The following is a 22,971-nucleotide window of genomic DNA, read 5'->3' as shown; positions in this document are numbered from 1 at the left end:
TATAATCCTTTCCTTTCCTCGTAACTGGTGGAGGCAGAGCAAAGTGCAGTACTAATTAAACGATACTCGAGTCTGGAGGAGGTGTGGGCGGAGCCTTGATATCATGGCTCCACCCTCAGACAGTACTGATCAGAGTCTGGCACCAAACTCACAAGATGGCGCCGCCCGTATCCCCGGGAAACTGGCGTCAGTTTGGCCAATGTAAGGAAGTGGGGACGTGTTGTCCATGTTTGTATACAGTCGATGGTTAAAAAAGCTCAATGTTAAAAAAAACGAAGAACAAAAAACTGAATTTACCGCAGAAATAAATGTCCTCATTCATAATAAAACGTTTTTATTACTCAAGGATTGTACAAAGGTTTGTAGTTTTATATAACTCAAGGCGAGGCCACTTTGTTGGGCAACACCACACACCTTTCCCTTATTTGCCTGTTTTTGGATTAGCCAGAAATGAGGCGGAGTCAGGCTCTGCCAGCACGGGCTTCAGAATCGATCAGGAACTCTGAGGCTGAGCTCATGAACCAACGTATCCTGGGGGGTATCACTGATATAGGAAGAAATTTTATGGCCCAATATCAGTTGAGGCGTTTCACCCAAAACCACAAAATGTCAAACTCATGGAGATAGCAGGGGTCATTAGCATTCATCCTCCACGTACCATAAATTTTAATCCGTCTGAATGGAGGTGCTGGACTAACCAAGTATGACAGACTGACATTGTCATCCCCAGAACCATGCCACTAGCACAGCTAATTAACATATTCATGAATTCATGAAATCAGACTTTGCATTTCTGTTTGCCCGAGACATCAATATCATTTCAGACACATAGAGTAGAATCTGAGAGTGACAGCCTCTAAAAGCCTCTGCCTGTCAGCGCAACAGCACAAACTGGTTCAGAAACCACACAGGCCAATAGATGGACCCTGCTCTTTCAGCACAAATCGAGCTAAAGCTTTTAGAGTATCTTCCAGCTGTAAGAGTAAAGGCGCATTCACTGTTATCAAGAGCTGCTATTGACCGCCTGCCCTCTTATTGCTCTTCAAAACAAATGCGTACACTGATGCCGGGAAAGGAAGACAACTGTCATCTGCTTTTTTTTTTTTTTTTTTTTTTCTCGAGAAAACATCAGGGTTTATAGGAAATGCTGACTCAATGCTGAGAATGCTGAGAAGCACGAACAATATCAGGGGTGTTTTGACAAGAGTCTCATGTAGGTTTTGTCCCTTCCACCTAACAGGCGAAGTGCTTCGTCTTGGGAGAATCTCCGGCCACACTGTAAACGGTGGCTGGTCCTCCTGGAGTTCCTGGTCTCAGTGCAGCAGAGACTGCAGCCGGGGGATCCGCAGCCGGAAGAGGACCTGCAACAACCCGGAGCCAAAGTACGGAGGCCAGACCTGCCTGGGCCCAGCACAGGAATATCAGGAGTGTAACATCACACCGTGTCCGGGTAAGAAACAAACACAGTGCGCACAAGCTGCTAATTCATTATAGCAGCAAAGACACGCATAAATAACGAAATCGGCGCCATAAGCCAAATACGGCACACCGAGACAAGACCGGGAGTCAATAACTGAGCTATCTTTTTCAGTCAGAGATAAATATACACTACTCCACAGTGAGCTGTTTTGTTATCCTTAATGGATAAAGATCTACAGTGACAAAATGACTTACCAAATCATCAGGAACCTCAAAAGAAATCAGTTGCAGATAAGAGGTATGACGAAGACCCCAATTTACACCAAGAATCAAAGGGAAAATCCCTGTGGCGCTCCAGTATGTAATTACATTGCTGGGTAATTATGCTGCCAGCTAAGGGAGGCCTTATTCTGTTGCGAAAAGCCCTGAGACAATGCATTTTCAACACTCCTCTGGCGGAAGACGGCAAGAGGAAGCTTTCTAATTAAAAGAATACTCCGCCTGACAAGGGAAGTAAGCTGTCTAAATGGAAATCCAGTGCTTAGTTTGGCATAAAGCACACCTGGTATCCAGCGCGGACGCCAAGCAGACAAGCAGGACGTTATCTCCGATGATTATTAATCAGGCGCCCTGGAGAAAGGCTTAGGCGTCTTTGCTGAAAGCCTGGATCTGCGGCGTCGCCTTCAGCGCCCCGCGATCCGTCTTCATAACTGCTGCCAGGCTGTAAGCAAGCGAAGGAGACCACGGTGCAGACGGCCATCGATAGTGTTTTTACAGCCAGTTAATTCATTCGGAGAGAGCGCGCCCCGTTCGGGAAGCTTAAACGTCGTCGCCGCGAAGCTTTTATCACCGATGAAGTCTTCGGACGGGTCTAAAAGCTTCCGGTTTGCTTTGTCGAAGTGTTCCCCTTGAGAAAAATGTCAGGTGAATGCGCTTTGATTTCCCTGCGCCGCATCGCTATGCTAATACATGTACTACACCCATTCAGGGATGTTGACTGTAATAAAAGCACAGCTTACGGTATGTTGATGAACAACTCCCCGCTCCTGCCCCCCAACCCCAAAGGAACCAACGTAACCCTTCCTGAGTAGCAATGAATACTAATGCAGAGGGGTCCAATTAGCACCGCTCTGAAAGTGAGATATTATTCTGAGGCAGGCGAACCAGGCGGGCAGATCCTCCCGTGGCTAATCCAGTGCGTTTTAAACCTGTGAAGAGTGAGAAGGTAAAGGTGTCGTGCTTAGCATCCGCCCGGTTTGGAAACAAATGAATCCGTGTTTTTCTTGAATCGGCGCCAGAGATGAGACGATCAGTCATCGAGGGCCAGAAATCGACCCGTGTGTCACTTTGCAATAGAGAAATTACCCTGAGATGACAAAAAGCATCGGCAACTTCAATTACCTGCGCGGCGCTGGCAGCCACCTTCAGGTCTTTAATGGCAGTTGAGAAGGGAATTGCTCAATGCTACGATGAAGTGACGCTTTCATCCAGATGATTGGCCGAGGGTGTTTACCCCTGCTGTGATTCATGTGCAAAGATTGCCCCCCCATTTGATTCGTCTTTTTTTACTGCTCTCTTTTTATTATCTCCTTCTCTTAATCCATTCATCTATTTATACAGTAGGGCTTTTGTGTGTCTGCGTGCCAATGCTGTCATGAATATTTATGTCCTTTTTAGCGGCTGCTGTTTGGCACCACACGAAGGGAGGCCCGGTGCTTTTTATGTGTCTTTATTAATCTCAGGAGAGATTGTGAGTTCAAGGGTTGTAGGTGTCGGGTATTTGCTCCAACAGCTGGATGTCGTTCAAGACTCTCACACTCTTTCTTTCTACATCACCCGTGACTTAAGTGGCTTTCGCACCACAGCTGTTTGGTCGGCTTTAAATGGACCAGATTTTGTTTCCTCCGATAGTCGTTTGAGAACCGAACTCTGGTCCAGACCAAACAAGTGAAGTCTGGTCCGCTTGGACACGGGGGTCTTGGTTCGTTTGGAAGTAAACTCTGGTGCGGTTCGTAGGCAGCGTTAATGCTCAACTGAGTAAACACAGGACCAGAATCAGGAAGAGACGCAATACACAGTGCGTCTTGTGCGGCGTTACCAACTACTGAAGCTACAACATGGTTTGCTAATGGCTAAACTCCACTCTGGAAAAGCCTCCATTTGCATTTTCGGAAGCACCCTTGTAACTTTTGTTTGGCCTTATTTGCACATGTAAAAAATAAACTTGAGGAAAAAAGCATTTGTCGTAAAGGTATCTCCAAAACGGGCAACGTCATTTGCTGCTCCGTGTCCTCGTCCAGTCAACGTGCGTCCCTTTCAAACACGTGACGTTGCTCAGAAAGTTCGGTGCGCCTCAGAAATTGCAGTTTGAAAGCAGAATGAACCAAATGAGGAATGGAAAAGACAAACCAAAAAAAAAAAAAAAGCTCCCCAATCGAACCGAGTCCTCATTGTTGTTAGAACGACTTCCAATCACCTGATGTGCAGAGGAACTTTTGTTCTGGAGAAGAAATCCTAGGAAATATCAAAACATGGATGTTAGCAACTGTAGAAGACAAGGAACTGTCAATCTGCTTTATTTGGCTTTGTTTGAACCCGTGGGAGGGATTGTGAAACTGCATTGTGAAAAATGAATGTGGAACAGACCAAAGAAATGAGCTCTGTGTTGGGTTTTATGATTTCAGTGGGCAGAGTACCCTGTTCTTCAGGTCATAGACGCTTTGTTGCCCATTATGTTTCAGAACAGATGTCAGAGTGGCCGTCTCCTAGCAGCATATCTCCATTTCTGTGTCAACACAAGACTTCTCTGTGATCTCCTTAGTCCTTTATACATTTCGCAAGCTCTCCATCATTTCTCATTTGGTAAAAAAAAAAAAAATACCACCTCCGATCCAGCGAGTGCACTTAGCCCGGCGATGTTTTTCCATGATACACCGGATAAAAGCCGAGCACTCGCGCTGTGACCTCCTCTGCACGGCCTGTGTTTTCCATCTTTCTGTCCGACGTTAAAAATACCAACGTGCACATTTGGTCGCTGACAGCGTTCTCGCATTTGACAATTTGACACTGGCCGTCCTCTGTTTAGTGGACGGCAGCTGGTCGTGCTGGTCTTCGTGGTCCAAGTGCTCGGTGACGTGCGGAGGGGGACACTACATGAGGACGCGAACCTGCAGCAACCCCCCGCCGGCTTACGGAGGGGACATCTGCCTGGGGCTGCACACTGAGGAGGCGCTGTGCAACACACAGTCCTGTCCAGGTACACACACACACACACACACACACCTTTGTGATAAGCAGCTTAGTGCCCTGACTCGGCCACCAATCCATCACCAGTTTATTGCCTATTTTCTTTAGTTTCTCTCGGCCTCTCGTGGGGCACCCATGCATCACTAATATACACAAACTAATCCTGCACACACACACACACACACATAGGGACAGACTGTGAGATGTGCTGTCATTGCCGTTTCCAGAGAGTTGGTCCAGCTGGTCCGAGTGGTCGCACTGTGACTCCGGCGGCGCCCAGATGCGCGTGCGTCACTGCGATGTCCTTTTCCCCACCGGAAACCAGTGCTCAGGAAACAACACCGAGACCAGGCCGTGCTCTCCTGACTCCAATTTTATACCAGGTAATCACACACACACACACACACACACACACACTTTTATACACAGTACGTGAGCACACACACCAACTTCCTCTTCGGTAATGTGTTTGGCATTCATGCATGACTTAACGCACACACACACACATATTCGTGCACCACCCACCGCCAGATGCTCGCAGCGGTAATTTCAGCTCATTTCCAAGAATCCTGTGATAATGAAAGACGTTACTGATCCCTCTGAGGGACCCGTCCCGTGTCAGAGGTCAGGTTCAGCGACAGGGCAGCACTTCTGGAGAGCGTCGGGATTAGTCGCGTGTTGCTCAAGGACTTCAGAGTGCGGCAGGTGATTACATGGGGGCGTGAACCCCGGTGCTGCACTTAAGGGCAGTCTCCTTACTCATTCCAACAATCCCGCCGCTGTATTAGTTTCATTACGAGCCTCCGGTCTTGTCGGGCCATGCAAAAAGCACTTACACCAGCAGTTTTACCCTCCTCAGATGGGAGAAATGGCTCTTGTATGCTGTTTTCTGAACCGGGTCAATGAGGCATTTTTGCCCGTTTAATCAATCTTCTCTGGCAGCTGTGTTTCCTTAATACCTTTAATGTTGGAATCCCTCTTCACGAGATTAACTGCGGCGTTAAGGGGAGAGTGCGTGGGAGTCACGTCTTAACAATACAGGTGCAACTTCTTAAATGTCAGTTCAATATAATTAACCACACGTTAGGCGTTGATTCTGGTAAAACAAGATAAGATTGATTTCACGCGGGGAACAAACTGCTCACCTGGAATGACGCCACTCGGGTTCTGATTCATGCTCCTTAAGCCGAACAAATCTCCATCCAAATGAGGAGAACCTCCATTAAAAACACATTCAGGATTCATATAGGTTAAAAAGGCTTTTTCTGCACATGGAGTGGACGATACTCGTCCATATAAACTTCAGAGCATGATAATTCAGTGTTCTTCTGGGAAACTTTTGGACCTTTCATTCATTCGTGTGGATGTTGCTTAGACACGTAATCTGTGTTGTTTTTTAATAAGAACGTGAGCTGAGGCTTTGAGCCTCTGTGTTTATTCAGCACTTGTAGCTCGAGGCAGCAACAGAATCAATACATTTGTGAGTTGCCTTCCACATTACACACATGGCACGGCAGACGTTTCACACATTATTGCTTCAGAACTAAATTCAGGATAAGCTGCGATCTAATTGCACGTGCGCGGGTCGGTTATCGCAGGTTTGTAGCCTAGAGTCAAACAGTTTATCACAGAGCAGACGTCCCTAGACTGCGTTTTAGCTGTTTTTGACTTTCGGTGTAAAAACTACACTCTCAGTTTTTGAAGTAAATAACTAAATATGGGACATTAAAACAACAGGGTGTCAATGAAAACTTTTTTAATTGAATATTTTTGAAAATATTTTGTGAGCAGCACATACGACACATTCAGGAATGTGCACATTATTACTGCAGGACATGTTTCAAGGAGATCGTTATTATTATTACTTCTCAGATGCATCATGACCTTCTCCTTTCAGACAAATTCACAATCAGAATCATCTTTATTGGCCACTACTGGGCAAAGGTTTTAAAACACAAATGTGTGCATTTTAAACCTTTGACTGGCCAAATAAATAACTGATGTTTAAAAAAATTTAAAATAAATCAGTATATAACCCAGAATGTATTCTAAACGTTGGATTCATCACAGTAACCATCTTTGTCTGATTTAACATGTGAACACACTTGAAATTTTTTCTTTCTAAAACGGAAATCAAATATTTTTCCAGAGAGTCCAGTTTCGTTGCACAAGTTCTGAGAAATGTGTGTCACTCGTAGAGACTGGGCCATGGTCCATGATTTCAAGTTTTCCATCTAGTTTTTATCCTGAGGTAGTTCTGGTAGAGCTTGGACTAAAGTTTGGGGTCATTATCTTGCTGTAGGATGAAGCTCTGACCAAATATACCAGAGGAAACTGATGCTGTTCGGTTGTGTATATGTGCACATACAAGGAATTTGTCTCTGGTCTCTTTGGTACCAAGTACAGCGCTTAAATAAGCGTAAAAATCAAAGCGTAAAAAATACAAAACTGTACAAAATACATTAGACTTTCAGAATAAATAATAAATAACACAAAATAAAGGTCAGGAGCAGATATATCTACAGCAAACTTGAACAGCAGTATATATAATTAATGTAGGGTCATGGTTTGTGAGAACGCTCCCACAACTCAGTTTACAAATAACTGACATATTCATCCGTTCATCCAGAGAGAGTTTTGTTATTTTTGGTTCATTTGAAATATGTTCATGGCATTTTAAAAACCGAATATAGAACAAAAAAATATATCCTGGTGAGAATAATCGTGTCCAAATAGCTGCATGTCTCAGGTAAAAAAAGAACAAACAAAGAGAAAAAAAAAAGCAGCACAAGCTGTCGATCCGTGTAAAAGATACGTGAAGAACTACACGAAGAAAAACAACAATGTTCTTGTCCAGTTCAGTTTTAATGAGAGTCTCCTGGTCTGGTTCTTTAAATGCGTTCTGGCATAAAGGCGGAAAGCTGAGAAATTCCTTTCCTTGTGGAACCTAAAAATACATCCTGCAACGCACACGCACCTCACACACAAACTCATATCTCAAACACTCCATTAGTATTGGCATCTGCTTAGACGGGCATCTCTCTATTGACAGGCAGTAATGCAAGACAGGGAAGCATTGATCTCTGCTGCACGCAGATCATTATCACTCCTCCCTTTAACAACGGATGCTCATGTTATTCACTGGGAACGCAAGCAATTACTAGAGTGACCATGTTTCATAAAGGATCATTCATTATTGGAGAGAATAAACATTTGACTGAAACGCACATTTGCAACCTTTCTGCGTTAACTAGTGTGGATATGATACTCGCGGAAAAACCTTCACAAGCCGCTATAGAATTACCCATTTACCTTTATACCTTATCATCCATCCCCCTTTATGGGAAAGGTAGTCCATTAAGGTTCATTAGCAGCGTCTTGTACTTCATTTCCTCTAATGGGAGCTGATACTTCTCATAACCCACCCCGGGTGCCTTTAGCTCGATTAGCTCGCGGTGTTTTTTACAGTAATCTGTTTCGTGTCGAGTGTCGTTTTCATCTCCGTTCTCACCTTCGTAGATGGGGAGGGGGGGGGGTTACAATTTGTCTTGCTAACTGGGGATTATGAGGATGGGGGGAGGCTGCATTTGTGGGGATGGTTTTTGGATCTAATACTCATACCTTTTCTGTTTCTTCTCCTTTGTCAGAAGTCTCGATTGCCCGCTCCAGTCAGGAGGAGAGGCGCTGTGGAGGTAATTTGTTTATGTGTGTGTGTTTGTGCGTGCATCTCTGTTTGTGTATCTCTCTGTGTGCGTTCAAGCGTATCCAAGATACGCTGGAGAAGAACGGTGATCAAGCCAAGAAGGCAGCTCTCATTTCAAAGTGATGTAATGTGTGTATACTTGTAATCATGTATCGTGAAGGGGTTTTGGGGGAGAAGATTTCGCGAGTAATTGACTGCAAATTGCGAGATCTGCAGTTATTTTGTTATTCCAGTAGTCTATTAAAAGACCTTATAGAGCCTATCAGGGGTCTGCAAAGGGGGAGCACCAGAGATCAGTTCACCATCACCTGTTTCATCAGTTTTTAACCAGTATTACTGTGCTGGATCTGCAGCATGAGGCATTTGATTGTGATTAAACCACCAGTGGTAGTAACACAGCTTTCCAGCTCCAAGCTAACATCATTAGCCAGTCAGATGTAGGGTGGGGGGGCGGGTGTTGCAAAAATAGGTTGAGATCGAGGTGAAGCTGATGCTGCATTCATGACAACTTGGGAAAAATTAGTTCTGAGTTGACAAACTCAGAAATGACTCATTCCAAAATATAAAATAGCTGCTGCACATGTTTTAATGTTCAGCAAATGGTGATAATATACCAAACATGTTTTAATCTGTAACGTGAAATTTCCGAGTTGGAATTAGAATTTCCAAGTTTTCATGAAGGCATCATCTAAGCCAGCGTTTCTTCATTGAAGTCACTGTTGTCGGAAAGATGGACAGCAAATTTAAGAAGTTAGGAGGATGTATATGTTGTTTGCAATTTAGAGTTAGAATATTTTTGTATACTTTGAAACTGAATGAAATTGTATTTTGGGGGAAAAGGAGAAAAGGTTGGGAACCACTGTAGCATGTATGTGTAAAGGTGTTTAATATGCAGGTTTTCACATCAAAATTGGAGGAAGGGTTTTGAAGTTACACCTGTCTTTACACAGAGTTCTTATTTACGAGGCCTTGAAAGTGGTCGGACGAGTTAACGTAATCATCACAAACATTTTTAGTCGGTGCACTTTGTGCTCACATTCATTATATAAATGCAGCCCCAGCGTACAGACAAACAGAGTGTGGCAGCATATGAAAATACATCCGTTTTTTTTTTCTTCTTTTTGTTATGTAGATGATGGGTGAATGCTACTGCAGAATATTGAGTGGTTTCCTCTAGCGCACAGCGTGAACACATAAACAGAAAAAGACAAAAAAGATGCCACCAATGTTCTCTATTTTCTGCAACAGCTCCCAAAGGTTTTTTTTTTTTTTTTTTTTTTTTCCCCACTGTACCAAACGACATCGTTACCCATCTACATTGCCACTTCAATTACCACCTCTTCCCTGCGTGTATGGCCAGAGAATTACCCCCGGGTCCTTGCCTCACCACCACCCCCCCCCCCTCTTCTCTTTCTCCTTCCAGACTTCAACCTGTTCCACATGATCGCCGTGGGGCTGAGCAGCTCCATCCTGGGCTGCCTGGTCACCCTGCTGGTCTACTCGTACTGCCAGCGCTACCAGCAGCAGTCGCACGACGCCACCGTCATCCACCCCATCTCGGCCGCGCCGCTCAACACCAGCATCACCAACCACATCAACAAGCTGGACAAGTACGACTCGGTGGAAGCCATCAAGGTCTGTAGACAGATTCGCTCCGGGTCCGCCGAGGGTCATGTCTGACAGGTCTCCAGGATGTGTAGAGACAAAGCAGGGGGTTCGCAGCATTTCCTTACTGTTTGACTTAATCAATCGATGTCACGCTCACACTTGCGAGTCAGCGAGCAACGGTTTCGCCTCTTCCTCCAGTGTCAGTTGTGATTAAATACACTTCTTACTGCACGACTCTCGCTGTCACACCGACTCCCTCTCTAGTTGTGTAACAGATAGGCGGTTTCACCCTCTCTCCGTGTGCTGTGTGTCTCAGTGTGTGACTTTGTTCTGTGTCAGTGCTCATACGCAGCTTTCTCATAACATACTAATGCAATTACTTATCGGTGCGTGGGTAGGTAATCAGCGAGGCGGCACTGCATCTGCACATTTCCCTGCCTAGACCAGTTCTTTGTGTCATTACTGCGTCCTACGGAGCAGACAGTCGGACGTATCTGAGCCAGTGAAGGGGATCCAGCTACTCGTGTGGTGCAAACAGCCTCTTATCCACTGATACATCAGGCCTCTAGTGCCAGACTGGGCTGGTGATTAGTGCTTGTCCACAGATACTCTGTGCCCCAGCTGGGCTTTTTCAAGGATTCCCTAAGCTCCGCATTAAAGGCTTTTCATCCGCTCTTACACCCTGTGTATTTTTTACCAAAATAATGGCCTTTAGACAGAATAAAAATACCAAAATGAGACTTTCTTTTACTTATGTATCTCCCTGATGAGCCAAGTCTGATCTGGCCCGCAGCACAAATTTGCAAAGTGCAGAAATTACACAGAGGACTGCAATTTTTCAGTGAAAATAAGTACTGTTCCTAATTTGTTTTAGTAAGAAAAGTGGACAGAAGGCAACACTCAGAGCCAGGACTAAACAGCAGACAGCGATGTGGCCAAGTCGCACTTATTTTTATTAAGTATAGTTCAATGAAATGTAAATTTATTTGTTCTTCTTTGCACTAAAGCAAATGGAAACATTCTGGACGTTCTGTTGGTACTTATAGGCTGTTAATCTGTTATGTTACTGGTACGGCCTGAATTGAAGACACCTTGAGCAGAACCCTTCTAATATTTGGGGGCTAAAACGAAGGCAGCTGGACTTGTTTGAGGTTTCATAAAGATGTCTTTCCACTCATCCAATTGGCTTCTTAAATATTCAGAACTGTTTCCAGAACAGACACTTCAGGAAGACACTTGTATGTGTGATGGAAGAACTCCAAGAAACTATGAATAATTTTAACCCTTGATTTAGAAGCGACTTTTGATGATTGGTCTCATGATCTGAATTAGTTTCTCTGTCTGTCTGCATTGTTTCTCTGAACATTTAAGGTGATGAACATGTAGCTTTAGCCTTTTAGCATGATATAATTTTCTAAGTGTATAGATCCAGAAAGAAAATATAAAAAACGTTGTGGTGTTTTAACGTTTATTGTAACTTGCTGGGAAATCACTGCGGCAGATATGCAGCTTACAATAATAACAGTGTCTGAATAAATAGTAAAACTAAGTGTCCTTGATTCAGACAGAGGAAGACAAAGACGTTTTTTCTCTTCAATTGGAATTTGTGAGCTTATCCCAGAAACACTGGAAGGCGTGCGCACAAAATGCTGCGGTAACAGTGATGGTGCACAGTGATGGTGCACAGTGAGAACACAGTCGTTGAGCTCTAAAAGCCACTGAGACCAACAGTTTAGCAAGTTAACAAACAGGTGAGGAAATGCGAAACAGTCGGTCGGAGGATGAGGCTGTGGGAATTTCAGTTAAACACGACTCAGGTTTTCTCTCAGATATAAACTGCAATCCAATAAAGAGCAGGACGTAGCTGCTCCAGTTACCTGAGTCTCTCAGAGCATCCGGCCCCGGCTTTCAGAAAGTACAGTTACTACTGCTTTGGTGAATGGGCCTTTTTTTAATGACCGTATAAACCGATGAGGGTAGTTAATGATGTGCTAATGCTCGGCTTTGGAGGTTATGCTTGGCTTCTACTACAGATAGAAAGCTAATAGACGACCTTGTAACAATTACAAGTTGAGTAATCCTTTCATTACACTTAAAATAAAGACCTTACAATCCAGGCATTAAAAGCGACTCTTGCCACGGCGCGTTGCACACTGCTGCACAAGACTGAAAAGTCCAAAATTTGACCAACCAACTGTAATTAAGTGCGGCCGCCAAGTCTGTGATGGTAGATAATTGCTAGTCATTTGGAAATAATCATCTTGGAAAATAATATTCAGCTCGGTCCACTTGATTCCGCTTTAAATCTAAAAGCCTGAGGAGGAGGTACACAGGATCAGAGGCTCCTCGGTGCTAAAAACTCAAGTCAATACCTGGATCACAGATATGTTAATGTTTGGTAAAGCTGTCACCGGGTGTGAACGTATCCTTTGGCTCGCAGCGAAAAACTTCTCCGAAGGTAATTTTATCACTGGATGAAGGTGTGAGGTGCGCTCATCTGTCACGCAATTACAGTCAGGAGCGTCGAGCGTAATTCAGTTAGCGCGGTTGCATATAGTGGCGGATGTGGGAACAGGCTGTTGATGTGAAAATACAGAAGGAGCTGCGTGACAAATGAACAATGTCTAATTTTTCTAAAGGCACGTTCTGCCTCCAGCTTTTCCTCCAACAGTGGTGAATTTTCTGCCATTTCTGCCGAGTGCACGGGACCATAACATGCCTCTTTAAAGTGTTTATGGGAAGGAATGATGAACAGCTGATGCCATGTTTTGTAGTATTTGGCTCAAATCGTACTGTTGATGACACATTAGCCGTTATTAGCATGCACGACGCACCGTAGACACCCTTCATACTGGCTTCTTGGCCAGATGGAGTATTTCCAGCCGTCTAGTTTGTGATTACAAACCTAGGTCACCATTGCAGTTTATCATATTTCAAGCAGACAGAATGTGGCCTTCTGATTGGCTCAGACTACAGGAGTTTGAGGCTAATTTATCCCCTCCAATTTACCCTTCGACAAATTTACAGATTTACCCTTGATTGTCTGATGTGTGTTTACAAACCAGCTCATAAACCTCCAGTACCTGAAGCATTACAAGTACTGACAGGAATGATTCTGAAGCTGCTCACAGTGGAGGCAAGCAGTGGTAAACATTAAAGCACATGCTAGCTAGCTAGCTAGCGTCTATGGTTTGCTTGGTGGTTTGATAAACCAGCTTGGATCTGTAGATTCACAGCACGTCGTTGCATCACAGCCTCTGTACCTTGCGTTTGTACGTGAGACCACACGGGCGGCGCTTTTCAACGCCCGCCGATCCGTCACGGTAACATAAATAATACACTTTAGCGGGCGCTGCGCTACTATTATTTTCAAATCCTGCAGCGTGTGCAAGTATGAGATCAGAGAGAATGTCTGTGAAGTTTCCCCCCTCGTGTGTGATGCAACCAATTTCAAATGTGGCAGTGTTTTAAAAACTCCTGTAGTCTGAGCCCAGCTTTGGGGTTTCTCTGAGGATGACTCTTGCCCATTCCTCTCCTCCCTGCAGCCAGACGTGTCGGTACTCTTGCCCCTGGACGACCCCGCCATGCACCAGCCTCTCTCTGCTAACATGGGGGTGTCTATGCGTGGACTGGAGATTTTCTACTAACCTCTGACCTCTACAACACCCCCCTCCTCCCAACAACTCTTTGACCCCAACCGCTACTACTTCCTCTTCCCCAACGTGCCCCGCCCTTCCACTTCCTGTGGCACTTCCTGTGTGTGGCAGGTTGGCGTACAGTACTCTAGTTTCTCTTTCTCTTGCTCGGACCCCCCTCATCCCACCATCACGACTCCCCCCTCTCCTCTCCCTCTCGGCTTTTGAGAAGGCAGCATATCCTCCCCTCTTATTTTTGTCTCTCCGTCAACAAGTGCCTTCATTTGCATGTTTTTTTTTTCATGTTTCTTTGCTTTGTTGTATTTTTCACTTGATGCTTTTGATTTGATGGGCTAACAAAGACGATTAATTGTGATGTTGTTTTATTAAACTCCCCTGTTCCCTCTCTATCACTAATGCCGCTTAAAGCACATTGTGTTTACCGCACCAGAAATTTAAATATAATCATTCACGAGCCAATTAAATATGTTTAAGGCAAGACGACAAAGTAAGCGATGCTAACAAGCGCGGGAGCGCAGCTGCTTAAAAGCAGCCACCTGCAGAGACACATAGCCGTCTCCGGGGCTGCTGCAGTGTTGATTACATTCCTTTTGTGTGCAAATCACATAATGAGAACTGAGTGAAATATATGAGTTTTTTGTCCCGAGCACTTGTTCCCTATCAGTGTCAGTCGGAGGCATCCATCAGCTGCAAATGCAGCATCATCAAGTGTTCAATTACGCTGCCCCGAGGGACTCTTAGCGCACACTCTCCTACAACAGACTGGATATGAACACATCTATTTGGCAAATTGCTGATGTTGTATTGAGCACCACATCAGAGACTCATTCCATGTTTACCGCGTCATGCAGGGACGGAGAAGATGCCCCCATGGCTCTTCCTTATTGTTTAACAGAAAAGCGACTCTTCCCTGATCGATTTTTATGGCTCGGATTGTCCTGGAGGACCGACAATCCGAGGGCCATAAAAAACTGCTGATGCCGGGTATTAGCGATGACAGAGGTGGACACGCGGACGCGCATCAAAAATAATTTCGCCCTGCGGCGGCTTATCATTTTTCCAGCCTGTTTGCAAATGCTTTGACCTTGCTCTGTGAAATGTATGTTTCATTCACTGAGCGGCCTCGCATTGATTTGTGTTGCTCTTTTTTATTTATTTTTTTTTTGCTTTTGCGGGTTGTGTGGGTGGTTGTGGTGGTGGGAGGGGGAGGGGGGGGGGGTTTGCTCGTAGATGGATTTGCTTTTAGCTTTGCCATCTTGGCTTGAATAATCACTTGATCCATGTGTCGCAAACAAGTCCGTACTCACCCCTTACTTCTCTCCGTCTACTTATTTGCAGGCCTTCAACAAAAACAATCTGATTCTGGAGGAAAGAAATAAGTACTTCAACCCACAGCTTGCCGGGAAGACCTACACCAACGCATACTTCACCGACCTCAACACCTACGATGACTATTAATCCATGCCACAGCGGGGACACCTACCTACCTTATCATCCTTTTATTCCTTTCGTGCTTTGTATTGAGATCCGTGACACAACGAGTGGGGCGGTCCCGCTCTGAGACTCCATGGCAGCTGGTATGTAACGAGAAAAAAGACACGCGGTGTTGCCAACAGAGGGAAATAAATGCCCACTTTCTCTCAGGTGCCTTGGGGTACACTCGGAAAGCTCGATATTCGGGGGGCATAACCCTGCCTCGACTCTCACTGAGAAAACTGGAATCCTCAATGTGGACAACTGAAAAAGAAAAAAGAAAAAGGGGAAAAAGAAGAATTGAACTCGAAGAGACTGCTGGGAACGTGATCCCTTTTAACTTTCCTGTGACGCCTCTAAAACAGACCTGTATTTGTAACGATGGGAAATAACCACAAGTCGCTTTGCATGACTTCATCTTACGTGTTTTCTCCGTTTTTGTTTCGTTTTTTTTTTTGTTTGTTTGTTTTGTTTTGTTTTGTTCTGCATGATTGATCGCATTCCAGGGTTTCGGGGCGATGCAGGCAGCGTTTTTTTTTTTTTTGCTCGTCATTGGTTCTGGACTGGTTTTACACATCATGAAAAACAAAAGGCTGCACTGATGCCCGGTGGCTTTTACCATTTACCGCCCGCTGCAGCAATCTCCAGACGGCTCTATATCCACCACCCCCCCCCCTGTCCGAGAGTCAGGATGTAGATATCTGAAGTCTGTGATCAAGTTTCCATGTCTTTTTTTTTTTTTTTTTGTTTTGTTCTTAGCAGCTAGAAGTGATTGGACTGATCAATGTAAAATTATTTTCTCATAAATGTTTCCCTTTCTTTGGCCTATGTTGTTGTACAGGAGGTTACGTTCTAAGCTTATGTCTGTAGATTTTTCTATGCATTTATTCAATGTCTCAAGTGTTAAAAGAGCATTTTCTTTTGAAAAGAAAGAAAAAAAAAGGCAATTAATTGGGAGTATCCATATCAACCTGCATCAAGTTTAGTCTTTGTCATCGTACTTTTTTATATATTTTTTGTAAAATAAAAAAAAATAATAATGATGATGTTTTTGAATTTTGATAGTGTTCACTATTCCTTTGGCTTCTGAGTTAAATATGTATTTGTGAGAGCAGGATGTTAACAGCATTTACTGTACAGACAGAGCGTAGCAGACTCTAGGAGCGCTGCCTGTAAACTGTAAGATGAAATTCATTCATTCAATTCAGATATTTCTGTCCAGAGTGTATAACCAAATATTGGGTTATTCAATGGTTCAGTTGCAACTAACTCTTTTTACATGTTTGCTTGTGTTACTGTGCATAAATTAAAACTGCTTCGTACACAAAAGACTTGTCAGCGTGTGAGTTACACAATTTCAGCTCTTCACAATCTCATTTGTAACGCTCCGAAGCCTTTGATCCCATAAATGTTTATTTCCTCTCTCGCCATAATGAATAACCTAAAGATGACTTCAGCTTGAGTGAAAGCAGACGATAAGAGGCACTTGCTTATGAGTGTGAGACACTCTCGCCCCGCCGTGGTTTGCTCTGACAACTTCGGAGACTTTGATATTCCTGGAGCAGAGCGCTGTGAAACCACCGTTCCATAAGCGGCGCATCAGCGCTTCATAAATCATCCAAAAACCAGAGGGAAAGATCTCCTCCACCTGTTTTTAAAGGAGTCTTCAGCAGTGACAAATGGCAACGGCAGCACTGGAAGGATGCGTGAAGGATACAAATCGCGCAAGGCAGCGGGGTAAAGGTGGAGGGGGGCGATGTCCAAACTCTAATCTGTATGATGGGGTGTATTACCACACGCCGCGCTGTTCTCCATCAACCTTCAACCTGACGTCCCATCTGTGTGCAGAGGGTAATGGAGGGGGTGTTATTAATCACCCTGCTGTTTGGCTGGTTGAGGGTCTGACTTCAGAGAATCAATCTCTCTTTGCCTTGACTTCATTCTCTCCACCCGAGGAAAATACAGTACGGCAACACGGACACACATGGTTGTATATGATGGAGACTATAGACCCTTACGTGGCCTACGCCTGTGACGTCACTGTGTTAGCTGGAGGCAAACACTGTCACTTTCAAAAAAGAAAAAAGAAAAGAAAATGTCATGAAGTTTTGTCACAGTCTTAGTTTTAGTTTTGGCGATTAAAAGAAATGATTGGAGTAAGACAATCACCAAAGGGCACTGATACTTGATATCAGGTCAGATTAATGTGTAATGCATCATCGGTTTCAGCCTGGATAACATTATGAGTCATGGGTTTCCAAGCTGAAGTTGAATTTGCTACATTACCCTCCACTTACTTCTGGTAATATCTTTGTTGGAGAAGTTCACTTGATAAACACAGCCCTTCTGTGTTTGTACAGACAAATTCTTCTATTGCAAATCATGTCCATTCAAGCCATTGTTAAAGGCGTCTAATGATTTTTATGCCTTTAACTTTTCTTTCGTGTAGACGGCGGGTTTCTCAGTTATGTCTGTGTAAATGTTGCACAGTGGGCAGTCCTGTCAAATTGTCCAGTGAGTGATGGATGATTTGACAAATTACTTTAATCAGTATTTTGGGGATTCTTGTTACATGTTAATGCTAACCACGAACTAACACAACATTAGTTGTGTGTTTCAGGGGTGTCCAAGCAGAAGTTGATTTACTATGTTACCCTCCACAGTGGTTCCACTTACTACTTGTAATATCTTTGTAGATAAAGACAGACCAGACTATGTCCCCTCTACGTCCTCCTTTGATCAAATCGTCCATCCAGAGAGTGAGAGTGTAGGGGTCGGTGAATATCGTCAACTTTTTAAATTAACACCCACTGTCTTGAAGAGTGAGTACATTAGTATATTCTCTAAAATATGCGTTTTTCTCATCCATTCCAGCCAAAATAGTCTGTTGAAATATGCTAACCGGTGTTTACAGGCTATAGTGTTTGAAATCTTTTGCCTCCAGTTAAGCCACACCCCTCAAAAAAACATCACCAACTGTGAAGACGTCTGTGGGGCAGAGGAGTAAAGTGTGGGAGTTTGTTTAAGGTTGGGAAAAAAATGATGTGAGCAGCAGTAAATGTGCACTTATCTCTCTCAGTAGTTTGTTTCGCGTTGGCCTCGCCAAACCTCGATCATTTCTGGGCGCACACGTGACGCATGTGCATTTCCGGCGGCGCGTACACTTCTACAGCCTGCGGACGAGTAAGTGCTCCTCAGCAGTTTCACCACCATTCAATAAATTCGCCGGCAACATGAGCCATGCGGCTCGTAGTCAGTCAGACACATGTGACATTCCACTTTGACAGCAGGGCCGCGGACGATAAACGACTTTGCCAAAGTGGCATTTGGGGACTGCTAAAGGTCACAGCTAAAGGTCGCGAGTGCAAGGCTTCTGCATGTCAGAGTAACTGCGCGGGTGCTCGCATGTGTATAAAGAAGTCAAAGAGTCTGAGATGTGGAACGAGGATGGGAATGGGAATGTCAGTCTTTGTGAAATATCCCAACAGCTACTCAGGCCTATAACTTTCTCCCTTTCACCACCATGAGATTGGTCATTCCTGTTTTAATTATTAAGTTAATTATCTCAACACCTATTTGATTTTTCACAGTGACTTCACGGTGATTCCCTGATTTCTCATCAAGAGACGCCATGTGGTGCCTGATTAACACACCTGTTACACTTCCCTCTCTCTGCTGGAGATCACTGAGTTCTCAAGGGTGCTCAGATCATTGCACTTTTCTTGTAGGAATTTGTGTACTGATATAAATCTTTGGTGAATGTCTGCTTCTGTTTGCGTTGAGGCTTTCAAACCGTGTCACAACAAACTGAAAACAGACGGAAAACCTGTGAAATTCCCCCATAAACTGTCATCTGTACGTTGCTTGCTGCTGTTTAGCACATGGTAGCATGCTAACGAAAAAATATTCATTAGGACAACACAGGACAAGATGTTACTATCCCTTGTGCCAAGATCCCAGGCAAAACACATTTAGAAGCCCAATCCAACTGAAAACCGACCAGCAGGCTAGCAGTCAGCTACCAGCTAGCAATAACAAGAAGCTAGCCAGCTAACTAGCCTAGCCAACAGCAGTGGGCTATATGCCGCACATCACTGGGGTTTTCAAGTGCCCTTCACCAATGTTTCATTAAGTCAGGCCGAAGACACATCAACAAGGCTTAACAGTGAGTTCCAAAAAAACTAAAAAGAACATTCAGCCACAACATTATGACCGTTTAACAGGAAAAGTCCCATAAGACCCTCAGAAGGTCCATGTCCAGTCTCTGATCAGTCACATGTCTTGGAAGGTGGTCATAATGTTATGCCTGATGGGTGTACCAGCCTGGGCGTCTCCGTTCATGAAGCCATTTTGCTCACGAAGCATGCAGTTAATTAGAAGCCTGTATACAGAGGCCTCTGAGTGGCAAACAAGGTGAGTGAGTGAGATTGTACCTGTCAGGCAGGTAACAGAGCGTGAACACCCCATTAAGCACCTCTTCTTCTTTCTTTTTTTGTTTTTCTCTCCTCTCAATCGAGACCAGATTTTCTCTCATTCACATGGATCACCGTGCTTCAGACTGCAGCACATCCCTGAGTGGATCCATCCTCCACCCTGTTAGCACTGAATTATCAGCAGGACCAAGAATATTCAAATGCCCCAAGATTGCGTCCCCAGACGGCGAGCCGCAGATGTTGGTCGGCGCCAGCCAAAACTATTTAGGCATTTGTTAGCGAGCAGGGAACCAGGAGAACTTTAAACCGAGAGGCCGAGGACAAGACCTCATGCAGTCATGCTCTAAAAAACCAAAAATGCTTTCAGAGAGGAAACGCAGTGATGAATGTATGCTGATGTGCTATGTTTGTATGAGCCGGGAGAAAAGTGATGGGGGTAGATGTTGACTAAACAACCCCGGGGAAGACTGAAGACTACTGAACAATTTATGAGCTGTCATAAAAATGTTGTGTTTCTTTGCAGTCGGAAAATAACAGTGATTACTGACGCCTGTCACGGAGAGGAATCCTTTCACAGAAGGAGGTTACGGTTAGCGCAGATTAAATTAGATACTTTTCATAGCATAGCACGGCTGAAGTCTGCATTACCTCACCATCTCCCTGTATCTTTTTCCACAGGAGGCCGAGGTGAAGCCCTGTGGATTTACCACTTTATTTGTTGTTACTTAGAGGCTGTAAATAGACCGAGACCCAGACAGAAGATGCTTTAACTATCCCTCCGTGTATTAGAGCTTTCCCTTAAGTGTCTTTTTCTCTCTGTACTTTTCAAGCCAGCATCCCCTTAATGCAGCTCCGGTCCAGATTAGCATTATTCAAAGAAAACAGATGAGAGAGATTTTTCAAAGCAGCTCTAATCTCCATAACACCCTTGCTGCCATATTTAAAGTCAAATGTTTCCTTTTGTTTCTGTGACGTCTTCAAGGAAAAGGATGCTTTCGCCACTGCTCCAAACATCCAAATCCTATACCCTCATTACATCCGTATCTGCTATTGATGCAAGTTTCCACGTCTCCAGATCGCGGTCCAGCTTTCTGTGTCTCCCGCTTTCAGCTTTCTCTTCAATCCAGACAGAAGGAGGCACAACTTCCAGCAGCGCTCATTCAGACAGATATGTGTGGGTAGATAGGAAGCTGGCACGCCGCTGCCTGCACAGTCATGCCAGACTGAAGGATGAATGTCACCGTAGGCGCTAATGCCAGTTGAGAGATGCCGCCATAGATTCCACCCCAAGGCATCTGGAATCCCAGGTGCCCGTCCCGACGATCCAGGTCTCAGCTGCAGGAAGCCAGAAGTCCTCGCGGGTGCCAAAAAGCCTTCGCGACGACCGGGCCAAGCCACAGTGAAGCTTATCAGCCCCGCCACATCCCTTTATGGGCCTATTCACCTCAATCAAAGCTGTTATTTAGGTAACGAGCCAAGATGGCGGATATCGGCGCGCTCCAATTACCAACCGTGTCTCCTCCATCTTTCCTTGCCAGCTTCCCCACAAGCCCCGATTCTCCTCGGCGTGGCCAGCTGCTTTGGCGCTGTTGCCGCTTCCTTCCTCTGTATCGGGGAGACCTTTCAGAACAGAGGGGCTCTGTCTGAGCTGGATTCACTCACATTGAGGGCTATTGATGGCGTTTTCGCGGGTCTTATCAGCGGAGCGAAGGTGCCTCTCAAAGTGCAACGTCAATGGCAAAGTCTGACGTCCAGTGAACCGTGGACGTTTTTAATAATGCGATTGTGATGAGTTTAATGACTGAGCTGTGTTGATTATAATATATTCTGAATTCTATTTTTACCATCAGTAGTGAAAATGGAAAATGGAAATCGTGTTTGCGACAGTGAAATCCATTGTTTTTCCGATATATACTTGTAGCAGTATTACTGAAGATGTTGGTCACTGTTGAGAAGGTTATTTTACGAGACATTTAACTTGCTGTAATCCGTGTGTTTAGAGCTAAACGTTAGCATAAACAGATAGCATGCTAAACTATGGCAGTGAATGTGGCAAAGCTCTTCTAAACTTATTATTATCATGCTAGCATGCTCATATTAGCATGTTGCCTTTAAATAGAAGTTGTGAGCTTGCAGTTACAACACGGGAAGACAACTTGTCATCTATAAACTGTCCATGCTAGCAGTTTAGCAAACTACTGGATGCTAATGTAAGAAATGCAAATACATAACGATAGGATGAGCTATTGAGAATATCGAAATGTTATTATTATAAAAGTATTATGAAGATAGATTTACTACCAACTTGTGAGCTTTAAACTTACCCGAAAACTCACTTACAAGGTTGTGAATGGGTCCGTTAGTATGGACTTTGTTCGTGTTAAACATGGTCTCATTTCAAGACCGCAAAAGAACATCAAGCATCATTATATCCTAATTTCAATCAGTAGAAAACGCCTTTATGACAGCTAAAACTAGCTCCCATCACATTGTTGCACTGCACCTTTAAGAAACAAAAAGAAAACAACAGAACAATACAAGGTATATGCAAAAAAAAATAAGAAGAAACTACGCCATTAATGTATTAACTATCCAAAAACTGTCCATGGAGGATGTAAACACGACTGAATAAAATAATAAAAAATGGATATATAAAATAAGAAGAAGGAAAAGAATAAGACTAAAAATGTAATAAATAATAAATAAATATATTAAAAAGGAAACAAAGAAAAACATAAAAACAATACTTGAACAAAAAATATACATGGGGGGGGAAATAATATAACTTTTTTTGGGGCAGATTTATTCTTCAGCTGCTTTTAACCACTTTGACTATAAACGTCTATCTCAGTGGACATTAACACTGTTGTACCACCAGTCATTTCAGTGTGGGGCTGCATTTTATTTGCGTGTGTGGATGATTTGGGCTTATTATAAACTTTGTGTGTGTTTATTTTACTTCTTTACACCTCGGGCACAAACAAGAGTCTCATTTTTATCGTATTTTGTTTTGTTTGTTTGTTTGTTTTTTCTACATAAAGAATTTAAAATCAGCGTTTGTTTTGCACGCCTGCAGACTCACTTAACAAATGTTTGATCAACTGGACCCGGCGGTGGTTGTTCAATTTGTGACGACTCTACAAAAGCAATTAAAGACTTATCCAAACAAAGCAATCTGTTTTGTTGTCTCTTTTAACCAATAAATATGTCCTTAAATTGATCTGCAGTTCAAACAATTCAGATAAAAACTTATTCACAGGCAATTTAACTCAGAACTGATTCTAATCTATTTTTTATTCATTCAAAATTAAATGTCAAAATAGATTTCTATTGTAAATATACAACAATGAATTATAAGAGCAGCTGGCCAATTGCTCATTGTGAAGTATTTATTTGTGCCTTAGGTCACCATGAACAAGCCATTACGTTGTGA

General features: G+C 43.8%; 1 protein-coding gene across 2 annotated transcripts in view; it reads left to right on the top strand.

The window, feature by feature from the left end:
* sema5a (sema domain, seven thrombospondin repeats (type 1 and type 1-like), transmembrane domain (TM) and short cytoplasmic domain, (semaphorin) 5A) overlaps window positions 1-16,434 on the top strand; it is a 151,689-nt gene extending 135,255 nt beyond the window's left edge. The window contains exons 17-23 of one of the 2 annotated variants that reach the window (XR_007110754.1): window positions 1,241-1,450; window positions 4,505-4,675; window positions 4,893-5,048; window positions 8,313-8,357; window positions 9,792-10,003; window positions 13,522-13,743; window positions 14,971-16,434. Coding sequence is in view for 1 of the 2 variants with exons in the window: in XM_047568522.1 (XP_047424478.1) it covers window positions 1,241-1,450; window positions 4,505-4,675; window positions 4,893-5,048; window positions 8,313-8,357; window positions 9,792-10,003; window positions 14,971-15,090 (914 nt within the window). In the remaining variant the exon portion in view is untranslated. The remainder of the gene's footprint in view (window positions 1-1,240; window positions 1,451-4,504; window positions 4,676-4,892; window positions 5,049-8,312; window positions 8,358-9,791; window positions 10,004-13,521; window positions 13,744-14,970) is intronic. The other variant, XM_047568522.1, reaches the window with a different exon arrangement.
* Window positions 16,435-22,971: the final 6,537 nt, after the last annotated feature.

Source organism: Mugil cephalus, chromosome 18 (assembly GCF_022458985.1).
Source record: "Mugil cephalus isolate CIBA_MC_2020 chromosome 18, CIBA_Mcephalus_1.1, whole genome shotgun sequence".
NCBI lineage: Eukaryota > Metazoa > Chordata > Actinopteri > Mugiliformes > Mugilidae > Mugil > Mugil cephalus.
Note: the sequence above shows the minus strand (reverse complement) of the source record. Positions and strands in the feature narration are given on the sequence as shown.